This window comes from Scyliorhinus torazame, chromosome 25 (genome assembly GCF_047496885.1).
Source record: "Scyliorhinus torazame isolate Kashiwa2021f chromosome 25, sScyTor2.1, whole genome shotgun sequence".
NCBI lineage: Eukaryota > Metazoa > Chordata > Chondrichthyes > Carcharhiniformes > Scyliorhinidae > Scyliorhinus > Scyliorhinus torazame.
Genome location: NC_092731.1, coordinates 42,441,809 through 42,454,387, shown reverse-complemented (window position 1 = coordinate 42,454,387; position 12,579 = coordinate 42,441,809). Strand labels below are relative to the sequence as shown.

At 49.3% G+C, this 12,579-nt stretch overlaps 1 protein-coding gene across 5 annotated transcripts in view; it reads left to right on the top strand.

The window, feature by feature from the left end:
• The window catches only part of LOC140402505 (uromodulin-like), a 43,880-nt gene extending 35,541 nt beyond the window's left edge, over positions 1-8,339 (top strand). For all 5 annotated transcript variants that reach the window (XM_072490356.1, XM_072490359.1, XM_072490358.1 and 2 more), the window contains 2 exons: positions 4,529-4,611; positions 7,077-8,339. In XM_072490356.1, coding sequence (XP_072346457.1) covers positions 4,529-4,611; positions 7,077-7,142 — 149 coding nt within the window. In that variant the 3' untranslated portion in view covers positions 7,143-8,339. The remainder of the gene's footprint in view (positions 1-4,528; positions 4,612-7,076) is intronic.
• The last annotated feature ends 4,240 nt before the right edge of the window (positions 8,340-12,579 follow it).

The window sequence follows — 12,579 nt, the reverse complement described above, 5'->3', positions numbered from 1 at the left end:
GGGGAGTGGGATGGAGTGAGTGAGGGGAGTGGGATGGAGTGAGTGAGGGGAGTGGGATGGTGTGAGTGAGGGGAGTGTGAAGGAGTGAGTGAGGGGAGTGGGATGGAGTGAGTGAGGGGAGTGGGATGGAGTGAGTGAGGGGAGTGGGATGGAGTGAGTGAGGGGAGTGGGCTGCAGTGAGTGAGGGGAGTGGGATGGAGTGAGTGAGGGGAGTGGGATGGAGTGAGTGAGTGGAGTGGGATGGAGTGAGTGAGGGGAGTGGGATGGAGTGAGTGAGGGGAGTGGGATGGAGTGAGTGAGGGGAGTGGGATGGTGTGAGTGAGGGGAGTGTGAAGGAGTGAGTGAGGGGAGTGGGCTGCAGTGAGTGAGGGGAGTGGGCTGCAGTGAGTGAGGGGAGTGGGATGGAGTGAGAGAGGGGAGTGGGATGGAGTGAGTGAGGGGAGTGGGATGGAGTGAGTGAGGGGAGTGGGATGGACTGAGTGAGGGGAGTGGGATGGAGTGAGTGAGGGGAGTGGGATGGAGTGAGTGAGGGGAGTGGGATGGAGTGAGTGAGGGGAGTGGGATGGAGTGAGTGAGGGGAGTGGGATGGACTGAGTGAGGGGAGTGGGATGGAGTGAGTGAGGGGAGTGGGATGGAGTGAGTGAGGGGAGTGGGATGGAGTGAGTGAGGGGAGTGGGATGGAGTGAGTGAGGGGAGTGGGATGGAGTGAGTGAGGGGAGTGGGATGGAGTGAGGGAGGGGAGTGGGATGGAGTGAGTGAGGAGAGTGGGATGGAGTGAGTGAGGGGAGTGGGATGGAGTGAGTGAGGGGAGTGGGATGGAGTGAGTGAGGGGAGTGGGATGGAGTGAGTGAGGGGAGTGGGATGGAGTGAGGGAGGGGAGTGGGATGGAGTGAGTGAGGAGAGTGGGATGGAGTGAGTGAGGGGAGTGGGATGGAGTGAGTGAGTGAGGGGAGTGGGATGGAGTGAGTGAGGGGAGTGGGATGGAGTGAGTGAGGGGAGTGGGATGGAGTGAGTGAGTGAGGGGAGTGGGATGGAGTATGTGAGTGAGGAGAGTGGGATGGAGTGAGTGAGGGGAGTGGGATGGAGTGAGTGAGGGGAGTGGGATGGAGTGAGTGAGGAGAGTGGGATGGAGTGAGTGAGTGAGGGGAGTGGGATGGAGTGAGTGAGGGGAGTGGGATGGAGTGAGTGAGGAGAGTGGGATGGAGTGAGTGAGGGGAGTGGGATGGAGTGAGTGAGGGGAGTGGGATGGAGTGAGTGAGGAGAGTGGGATGGAGTGAGTGAGGGGTGTGGGATGGAGTGAGTGAGGAGAGTGGGATGGAGTGAGTGGGGGGAGTGGGATGGAGTGAGTGAGGGGAGTGGGATGGAGTGAGTGAGGGGAGTGGGATGGAGTGAGTGAGGGGAGTGGGATGGAGTGAGTGAGGGGAGTGGGATGGAGTGAGTGAGGGAAGTGGGATGGAGTGAGTGAGGGGAGTGGGATGGAGTGAGGGAGGGGAGTGGGATGGAGTGAGTGAGGGGAGTGGGATGGAGTGAGTGAGGGGAGTGGGATGGAGTGAGTGAGGTGAGTGGGATGGAGTGAGTGAGGGGAGTGAGATGGCACGAATTAGGGGAGTGGGAGACGGAGACAAGGACTCCACGAGATGCCAGACTGACCGGGTACAGCTCACTTTGTTCCTCACTAGTCACAATAAAACTTCAGTCCACTCCATGCCCCGGTTGCAAGGGAGAGAGAGGATAGAGTTTGTCTGCCTGCAGTTGCCACGCCTGGGACCAGTAATTGTCACTGGCTGCCTTTTGGCTTACTGTCTGGGAGTGGAGCACGGGGCGGTTTTGATTGGCCCGCTGTCAGGCTGAAAGTGGAGGAGAACGGACTCACTTTTGCAGTTTTGGACTGGATGGTGTCCGGAGACCGGATGCTGGAATTGGACTCGAAACGTTGGCTCTTTTTCTCCCTACAGATGCTGTCAGACATGCTGAGATTTTCCACCATTTTCTTTTTGGGTCCAATAGACTATGTGCACTGCTTGTCCATAGCATGTTTTGGTTTTAATTTATTGTTGTGGGATTACATGGTTATTATATTTTTATTCTGTTTTTTACTTTGGGCTTAGCGCCTGGGTGCTCGCCAGTTGCGGCCCTCCTGCTTCTGTGCACTGGGGTTGAGGTGTCCTTCCCGGGGCGAGTGAGGGGGAGGGGTGTTCTCTCGCTCTGTCTCTCTCCTCACTGTGAGCTGCCTGTCCTTTCCTGGTGGACTGTGCTGCGGGCGGGCGCCTCTCCACCAATGTGGGGCTGTTGCTGGAGTCGGGGGGGGGGGGTAGAGTTGGGGGCTGGGGGTGGGGTGCGTGCACTGACCCGAGTGCTGGCGGCTTCGCCTTGTACCGAATTGTTTGTTGGCTTCCTTGGGGTATTTTGGTGTCATTTGCACAGGACGTTCTCTCTCTCCCCTTCTGTCCCTCTCTCTCACACAATCACACTCTCTCTATCTTGCTGTGTCTTTCTCTCAACACACATTCTCTCTATCTCACTCTCTCAATCACACACACATTCTCTCTATCTTGCTGCCTCTCTCTCACACACATTCTCTCTATCTTGCTGTCTCTCTCTCACACACATTCTCTCTATCTTGATGTCCCTCTCTCTCACACACACATTCTCTCTATCTTGCTGTCCCTCTCTCTCACACACACATTCTCTCTATCTGGCTGTCTCTCTCTCTCACATTCTCTCTATCTTGCTGTCTCTCTCTCTCACGCACATTATCTCTATCTTGCTGTCTCTCTCTCACACACACATTCTCTCTATCTTGCTGTCTCTCTCTCTCTCACACACACATTCTCTCTATCTTGCTGTCTCTCTCTCTCACACACATTCTCTCTATCTTGCTGTCTCTCTCTCACACACACATTATCTCTATCTTGCTGTCTCTCTCTCATACACACATTCTCTCTATCTTGCTGTCTCTCTCTCACACACATTGTCTCTACCTTGCTGTCTCTCTCTCTCACACATTCTCTCTATCTTGCTGTCTCTCTCTCTCATACACATTCTCTCTATCTTGCTGTCTCTCTCTCACACACATTCTCTCTATCTTGCTGTCTCTCTCTCATACACACATTCTCTCTATCTTGCTGTCTCTCTCTCACACACATTCTCTCTACCTTGCTGTCTCTCTCTCTCACACATTCTCTCTATCTTGCTGTCTCTCTCTCTCACACACATTCTCTCTATCTTGCTGTCTCTCTCTCACACACATTCTCTCTATCTTGCTGTCTCTCTCTCATACACACATTCTCTCTATTTTGCTGTCTCTCTCTCTCTCACACACATTCTCTCTATCTCGCTATCTCTCTCACACACACATTCTCTCTATCTTGCTGTCTCTCTCACACACACATTCTCTCTATCTTGCTGTCTCTCTCACACACACATTCTCTCTATCTTGCTGTCTCTCTCACACACACATTCTCTCTATCTTGCTGTCTCTCTCACACACACATTCTCTCTATCTTGCTGTCTCTCTCTCTCACACACATTCTCTCTATCTCGCTGTCTCTCTCTCACACACATTCTCTCTATCTTGCTGTCTCTCTCTCTCACACACATTCTCTCTATCTCGCTGTCTCTCTCTCTCACACACATTCTCTATCTCGCTGTCTCTCTCTCTCTCACACATTCTCTCTATCTCGCTGTCTCTCTCTCACACACATTCTCTCTATCTTGTTGTCTCTCTCTCTCTCACACACATTCTCTCTATCTCGCTGTCTCTCTCTCACACACACATTCTCTCTATCTGCTGTCTCTCTCACACATTCTCTCTATCTTGCTGTCTCTCTCTCACACACATTCTCTCTATCTTGTTGTCTCTCTCTCTCTCACACACATTCTCTCTATCTCGCTGTCTCTCTCTCACACACACATTCTCTCTATCTGCTGTCTCTCTCACACATTCTCTCTATCTCGCTGTCTCTCTCTCTCTCACACACATTCTCTCTATCTCGCTGTCTCGCTCACACACACATTCTCTCTATCTGCTGTCTCTCTCACACATTCTCTCTATCTTGCTGTCTCTCACACACACATTCTCTCTATCTTGCTGTCTCTCTCTCACACATTCTCTCTATCTCGCTGTCTCTCTCTCACACACACATTCTCTCTATCTGCTGTCTCTCTCACACATTCTCTCTATCTTGCTGTCTCTCACACACACATTCTCTCTAGCTTGCTGTCTCTCTCTCACACATTCTCTCTATCTTGCTGTCTCTCTCTCACACATTCTCTCTATCTGCTGTCTCTCTCACACATTCTCTCTATCTTGCTCTCTCTCACACACACACACATTCTCTCTATCTTGCTGTCTCTCTCTCTCTCTCACACACATTCTCTCTATCTCGCTGTCTCTCTCTCACACACACATTCTCCAAACAGACCTGTTGGACTTTAACCTGATGATGTCCGACTTCTTGCTGTGCACACACATTCTGAGCTGTGATTAGTGTGTTTAACATTCTCATGCTGTGATTGTTGTCTTTAGGAGTTAACGGCAAAGAGTTTAAACTGGTGATCAAATTAATGGGAGACTTTGATCTTGCATCGATTCAGAAAATCATTCTGGAGGTGAGAAACTGTTTTGCGATTAAATATTGACACCAACACCTGCCTCTCACTGCCTGAATTCAGAGATCAGGAGTCTCCACGTCACATACAGCAGCTCCACTCCCCCTCTGCTCACCCTCATATTACCCAGGCAGCCCTCCTATCCCCTGGAACAGGTTTGATGGGCTGAGTGGTCTCCTCCTGTTGCTGTGTTGGTGTCGGAGCCTCGACAGTGTAACTAAAGCAGGGGCTTTGTCACAGTCAGTCCCATTGGGCTGATCTCATCACACAACAAGGGGCAGAATGAGATGTGAAGCAGTCCCACATTGCACTGCTGACCCCGGGGTCACCCCCTCTCTCTCTCTCTCTGTCATTCTCTGTCTCTGCATCTTTCCCTCACTCTCTCTCTCCCCTCTGTCTATCTCTGCTGCTGCCTCACTCTCTGTCTGTCCTCTGTCTCTCTCTCTCCCTCTCCCTCTCTCACCTTCTCTCTCTCTCTCTCAATCTCTTGCTTTGTCTCCATCTGCCCATCTTTTACTTTCTGTTATGTATCAGAGTAACAGCATTGGCTGGTGTAATATAACAACCGAATCCCTCGAATCTAAACAGTGCCGAGGGAGGTCATTCAGCCCATCATGTCTGCACCGAGCCTCGGGATGAGCTCCCTATCTCGGCCCACTCCCCTGCCCTCTCCCCGTAGCCCCATAACCCCATCTAACCTGCACATCTTTGGACTGTGGGAGGACACCGCAGTACCCGGAGGAATCCCAAGCAGACACGGGGAGAACGTGCAAACTCCACACAGTCACCCGAGGCTGGAATTGAACCCGGGTCCCTGGTGCTGTGAGGCGGCAGTGCTAACCACTGTGCCGCCGTGCCACCCACGTGTTAATGTCACGTGTTACGCAATGACATAATCGGAGCGCTCTGTGGTCTTTTGTGAAGTTCACCAGTGTGCCCTGTCTGAGCAGCATTTTGTAAATAAACCCCTTGCACCGTGTGTCACCTCTGATTCTCTCGCTTTGGGGCTACAACAAAGAATATAACACCTTCTCTCTCCCTCTCGCTCTCTGTTCCTGTCTGCCCCGCTCTCTCTCTCAAAGAACAAAGAAATGTACAGCACAGGAACAGGCCCTTCGGCCCTCCAAGCCCGTGCCGACCATGCTGCCCGACTAAACTACAATCTTCTACACTTCCTGGATCCGTATCCTTCTATTCCCTTCCTATTCATATATTTGTCAAGATGCCCCTTAAATGTCGCTATCGTCCCTGCTTCCACTACCTCCTCCGGTAGCGAGTTCCAGGCACCCACTACCCTCTGCGTAAAAAACTTGCCTCGTACATCTACTCTAAACCTTGCCCCTCTCACCTTAAACCTATGCCCCCTAGTAATTGACCCCGCTACCCTGGGGAAAAGCCTCTGACTATCCACTCTGTCTATGCCCCTCATAATTTTGTATACCTCTATCAGGTCTCCCCTCAACCTCCTTCGTTCCAGTGAGAACAAACCGAGTTTATTCAACCGCTCCTCACAGCTAATGCCCTCCATACCAGGCAACATTCTGGTAAATCTCTTCTGCACCCTCTCTAAAGCCTCCACATCCTTCTGGTAGTGTGGCGACCAGAATTGAACACTATACTCCAAGTGTGGCCGAACTAAGGTTCTATACAGCTGCAACATGACTTGCCAATTCTTATACTCAATGCCCCGGCCAATGAAGGCAAGCATGCCGTATGCCTTCTTGACTACCTTCTCCATCTGTGTAGCCCCTTTCAATGACCTGTGGACCTGTACTCCTAGATCTCTTTGACTTTCAATACTCTTGAGGGTTCTACCATTCACTGTATATTCCCTACCTGCATTAGACCTTCCAAAATGCATTACCTCACATTTGTCCGGATTAAACTCCATCTGCCATCTCTCCGCCCAAGTCTCCAGACAATCTAAATCCTGCTGTATCCTCCGACAGCCCTCATCGCTATCCGCAATTCCACCAACCTTTGTGTCGTCTGCAAACTTACTAATCAGACCAGTTACATTTTCCTCCAAATCATTTGTATATACTACAAAGAGCAAAGGTCCCAGCACTGATCCCTGTGGAACACCACTGGTCACAGCCCTCCAATTAGAAAAGCATCCCTCCATTACTACTCTCTGCCTTCTATGGCCTAGCCAGTTCTGTATCCACCTTGCCAGCTCACCCCTGATCCCTTCCTTCTTTCCACTCCAGTCTATCTCTCTGCCTCATCCTGTCTCCCACTTTCTCTGTTACTCTCACAGCCTCTCCCACACTGTCTGTCCCTGAATCCATTTCTCCCTCGGATCTTTCCATTTCAAATATTGGCAGCAATTTGCCCCGTTCCTTACAGCCTGTGCCGTTCCAGCCAGTGATTGGCAGTGAAGGTGGCTTTTTGTCCCCAAACACTACCCCACAATCCCCCCACCCTCACTGCAATATTAACCATTTCTCCTGTCTGTGATGTAGCTGAAGCTGTCGCTCAGGAATCGATTCCCGGATCTGGACCTTCATTTGAGTGTCGGAGACGATTAGCTCTGGGCTGTGGCTGCTCCAGAAGATTGAGGGTGATGAATTGTACCAGTGAGCACCTAGTGACCTGTGTGTTCACAGCTTCGCTCAGTAATAGCTTTCCAATGTTCAGCAGCGAGCAAAGGGTTAATCGCTCGCTGTGTTAATGTTACATCGTGATTGATTCTTCTTCATATTGGGGAATGTGGGAGCTTTTAGTTTTTGCTTTGTGGAATAGGGAAGTATAACCTCCATTCGGAACTCCTGACCACTGGGCTGTGGGACAGAGACTGACCCCAAATGACCCTTTTTAACCGTCTGCTGAATGAGAGGATTTTATAAAGATCTGTGTCCAGTTGCTGAATTCAGAGATTTGTCAGCAGCGAGAATGGGTGTCCAGACAACAGTGAATCCCAGCACAATCTCTGGGTAGAAATCATCCTTTCCCTCAGGGTTCCTCGACAATGGTGTTGTTGGGACAGAATTAAATCCAGGATTCTTGTTTCCTTCACAGAAACACATTCTGTTGATCAAAGTGAAATATTTGATAACTGATCCCAGGAGCCCAATGAAACAAGGGAGGGGATCAGCTTTTCCGATATGTGGTGGGTCCAATCAGATCCTCCTTATCTGGAGGAGCGATATTCCTGATGGAGCAGAGAGCAATGTGTTCCCACCTTCACTCATGTCAACCAATAGACCCGGTGAAAATGTCCTGTTGGTCACAACTGTGCAGCGTGAAGCTGGAACCTGCTCGCGTGAGGGAGCCATGATCAGGACTAATATCCGGGAAAACTCCTGCAGACACTGAACTCTCAGCCAGTCAGGCAGCGGCTGTGGAGAAAACCCCAGTTTCCTGTTTGAGCGCAATGCTTTGGCTCCTGACCCTGAAACAGTAACTGGGATTCTCTCCACAGTTACTGCCTGACCGCCTCAGCATTTACAGCTCACTGGTTTGTCTCTTGTTTCTATTACACAATCAGGTCTGTGAGCTTCCCATTAATGGACTTTCACAGCCACAAACCTGTGGTCAGAAAGGTCTCGAATGAAGCAGTCGACTGTCCCGAGGATTGGGATTGTGGGGAGTTTGTTTCACTGAATATTAAGCTGAGAAGTGTAAGATGTTCGAATCCCTCACCATCACATGTGGGCTGATCGGTTAAGCGGGTGTTTCAATGTTATTGCATGAAGTGTGTGCTCAATAAATCTATAAATTCTTGACCACAAGGTGTGAAAGGTGTTTCTGTTGGAGAAATGTACAGATGGTGCCACACAAAAGGTTGCTGCACAAGATAAAGATGCATGGCATTAAGGGGAAAGTAGTAGCATGGATAGAGGATTGGTTAATTAATAGAAAGCAAAGAGTGGGGATTAATGGGTGTTTCTCTGGTTGGCAATCAGTAGCTAGTGGTGTCCCTCAGGGATTAGTGTTAGGCCCACAACTGTTCACAATTTACATCGATGATTTGGAGTTGGGGACCAAGGGCAATGTGTCCAAGTTTGCAGACGACACTAAGATAAGTGGTAAAGCAAAACATGCAGAGGATACTGGAAGTCTGCAGAGGGATTTCGATAGGTTAAGTGAATGGGCTAGGGTCTGGCAGATGGAATACAATGTTAACAAATGTGAGGTTATCCATTTTGGTAGGAATAACAGCAAAAGGGATTATTATTTAAATGACAAAATATTAAAACATGCTGCTGTGCAGAGAGACCTGGGTGTGCTAGTGCATGAGTCGCAAAAAGTTGGTTTACAGGTGCAACAGGTGATTAAGAAGGCAAATGGAATTTTGTCCTTCATTGCTAGAGGGACGGAGTTTAAGACTAGGGAGGTTATGCTGCAATTGTATAAGGTGTTAGTGAGGCCACACCTGGAGTATTGTGTTCAGTTTTGTTCTCCTTACTTGAGAAAGGACGTACTGGCACTGGAGGGTGTGCAGAGGAGATTCACTAGGTTAATCCCAAAGCTGAAGGGGTTGGATTACGAGGAGAGGTTGAGTAGACTGGGACTGTACTCATTGGAATTTAGAAGGATGAGGGGGATCTTATAGAAACATATAAAATTATGAAGGGAATAGATAGGATAGATGCGGGCAGGTTGTTTCCACTGGCGGGTGAAATCAGAACTAGGGGGCATAGCCTCAAAATAAGGGGAAGTAGATTTAGGACTGAGTTTAGGAGGAACTTCTTCACCCAAAGGGTTGTGAATCTATGGAATTCCTTGCCCAATGAAGCAGTAGAGGCTCCTTCATTAAATGTTTTTAAGATAAAGATAGATAGTTTTTTGAAGAATAAAGGGATTAAGTGGCCGGAAAGTGGAGCTGAGTCCACAAAAGATCAGCCATGATCTCATTGAATGACGGAGCAGGCTCGAGGGGCCAGATGGCCTACTCCTGCTCCTAGTTCTGATGTTCTTATGATCCGATTGGGAGTGAAAACCATCCTGGTCCAGATTGAAATTTATTCTGACGCTGATACTGATGTTAGGTTTGTTCCTCCCAGTGGGATCTTTCTGTGCCTCTGTCCTCTACCTGCTTCATCTTCCTCTCTCAGTCTGGCCATTTTGCCAAGTTTTCTGCTGATGAAATGTCGCTGTTCACAAGGCTGAAAAACACAAGATATAGGAGCAGGAGGAGATCATTCAGCCCCTCGAGCCTGTTCTACCTCTCAAAATCATCATGCTGACCTTGGGCTTCACCTCGACTTTCCTGGCCACTCCCAACAAAGAACAAAGAAAAGTACAGCACAGGAACAGGCCCTTCGGCCCTCCAAGCCTGTGCTGACCATGCTGCCCCCTAACCTAAAGACTTCCTCAATTCGAGGGTCCTTATCCCTCTAGTCCCATCCTGTTCATGTATTTGTGAAGAGGTCCCTTAAACGTCACTATCGTCCCTGCTTCCACCACCACGTCCAGCAGCGAGTTCCAGGCACCCACTATTCTCTGTGTAAAAAACTGCCCTCGCGCGTCCCTGAATTTTGAGAACAACAATCTCTCTTTCCCACTCTTCAAAGATGGAGCTTCCACAACTCTCTGGAGTGGAGATCTTCAAAGATCCATAACACTTTGAAAAGAAATTTGTCCTCATCTCCGATTTAAATGATCATAGAATCCCTACAGTGAAAAAGACCACCATTCAGCCCAGCGTGTCTGTACTGACTCTCCGAAAGAGAACCCTACCTCTGCGCAATCCCCCGTGCTATCCCTGCAACCCCACCTAACCTGTTGGTCACTAATGGAGAATTTAGCCTGGCTAATCCATCTAACCTGCACATCTTTGCACTCTGGGAGGAAACAGAGCAACCGGAGGAAACCCACGCAGGCACGGGGAGAACGTGCAGATTCCACACACACAGTCACCCAAGGTTGAACACGAACCCGAGTCCCTGGCGCTGTGATCTACTTGTCCTGCTGTCTTCAGAGATCTGTGATTCTGCTTCTGCACAGCAAGGTCACTCTGATCCTCTGATCCTGAGTCTGATTCTCGTGGTTTAGATTCCGAGACCAATAGAAAAACTTTCTCAGTGTCAACAAACGCCTCACGGAATCGTGTATGTTTTATTCTCTGATCTTGAGACAATATCAACAGTTTTACTCTGCCTCTAATCTCAGTGATCAATCTATCCATCATCACTGTTCCACCTCCAATACATGTACATCCTCGTTTAAATATGGAGACTGAGGCTGTATTTTTCCCGAATTTGGCTGAGGGTGACGATGAGTTGGAAAAGCAGTATTTATCCCATCACGGCGATGGTGGGAAAAGCCATGTTTATCCCACTGACGGTGATGGTGGGAAAAGCCGTGTTTATCCCACTCACGGTGATGATGGGAAAAGCCATGTTTACCACGTGTAGGAGCCTTTTAAGGGTTAAGTTGCCTCTCACGTGGGGGATTTTGCTTCTTAATTATGGTTCAGCCGACACAAGGACTCACGGAGACAGCAACTCTGGTTAAATACATTCTTTAGTTTTAAAGCTTGCCCCACATACCTGGGAGAGCAATCTGTGGCAGGTTCCAGATTAACTCTGAATTTACATTGTTTTTCGTTTGGCAGCTATGTTCGACAGAACATAGAACAGCACAGCACACAACAGGCCCTTCGGCCCTCGATGTTGTGCCGAGCATTGTCCGAAACCAAGATCAAGCTATCCCACTCCCTGTCATTCTGGTGTGTTCCATGTGCCTATCCAATAACCGCTTGAAAGTTCCTAAATGGCCAACTCCACTATCACAGCAGGAAGTCCAATCCACACCCTAACCACTCTCTGAGTAAAGAACCTACCTCAGACATCCCTCCTATATCCCACCCTGAATCTTAAAGTTATGCCGCCTTGTATCAGCTACATCCACCCGAGGAAATAGTCTGTAAACGTCCACTCTATCTATCCCCCTCATTATCTTATAAACCTCTATTAAGTCACCTCTCATCCTCCTCCGCTCCAAAGAGAAAAGCCCTAGCTCCCTCAACCGTCCCTCATAAGACCTATCCTGCAAACCAGACAACATCCTGGTAAATCTCCTTTGCACCCTTTCCAATGCTTCCACATCCTTCCTATAATGAGGTGACCAGAACTGCATACAATACTCCAAATGTGGTCTCACCAGGGTCATACATAGAACATACATAGAACATACAGTGCAGAAGGAGGCCAATCGGCCCATCGAGTCTGCACCGACCCACTTAAACCCTCACTTCCACCCTATACCCATAACCTAATAACCCCTCCTAAACGTTTTGGATACTAAGGGCAATTTAGCATGGCCAAACCACCTAACCTGCACGTCTTTGGACTGTGGGAGGAACCGGAGCAGCCGGAGGAAACCCATGCAGACACGAGGAGAACATGCAGACTCCACACAGTGACCCAGCAGGGAATCGAACCTGGGACCCTGGTGCTGTGAAGCCACAATGCTATTCTCTGTGCGACCGTGCTGCCCTGTATAGTTGCAGCATAACCCCGCGGCTCTTAAACTCAAGCCCCCCGTTAATAAACGCTAACACACTATAAGCCTTCTTCATGGCTCTATCCACTTGAATGGCAACCTTCAGAGATCTGTGGACATGAACCCCAAGATCTCTCTGTTCCACCACATTCCTCAGAACCCTGCCGTTGACCCTGTAATCCGCATTCAAATGTTTTCCACCAAAATGAATCACCTCGCACTTATCAGGGTTAAACTCCATCTGCCATTTTTCGGCCCAGCTCTGCATCCAATCAATGTTTCTTTGCAGCCTACAACAGCCCTCCACCTCATCCACTACTCCACCAATCTTGGTGTCATCAGCAAATTTACTGACCCACCCTTCAGCCCCCTCCTCCAAGTCATTGATAAAAATCACAAATAGCAGAGGACCCAGCACTGATCCCTGTGGTACACCGCTGGTAACTGGTCTCCAGTCTGAAAATTTTCCATCCACCACCACCCTCTGTCTTCTATGTGATAGCCAGTTACTGATCC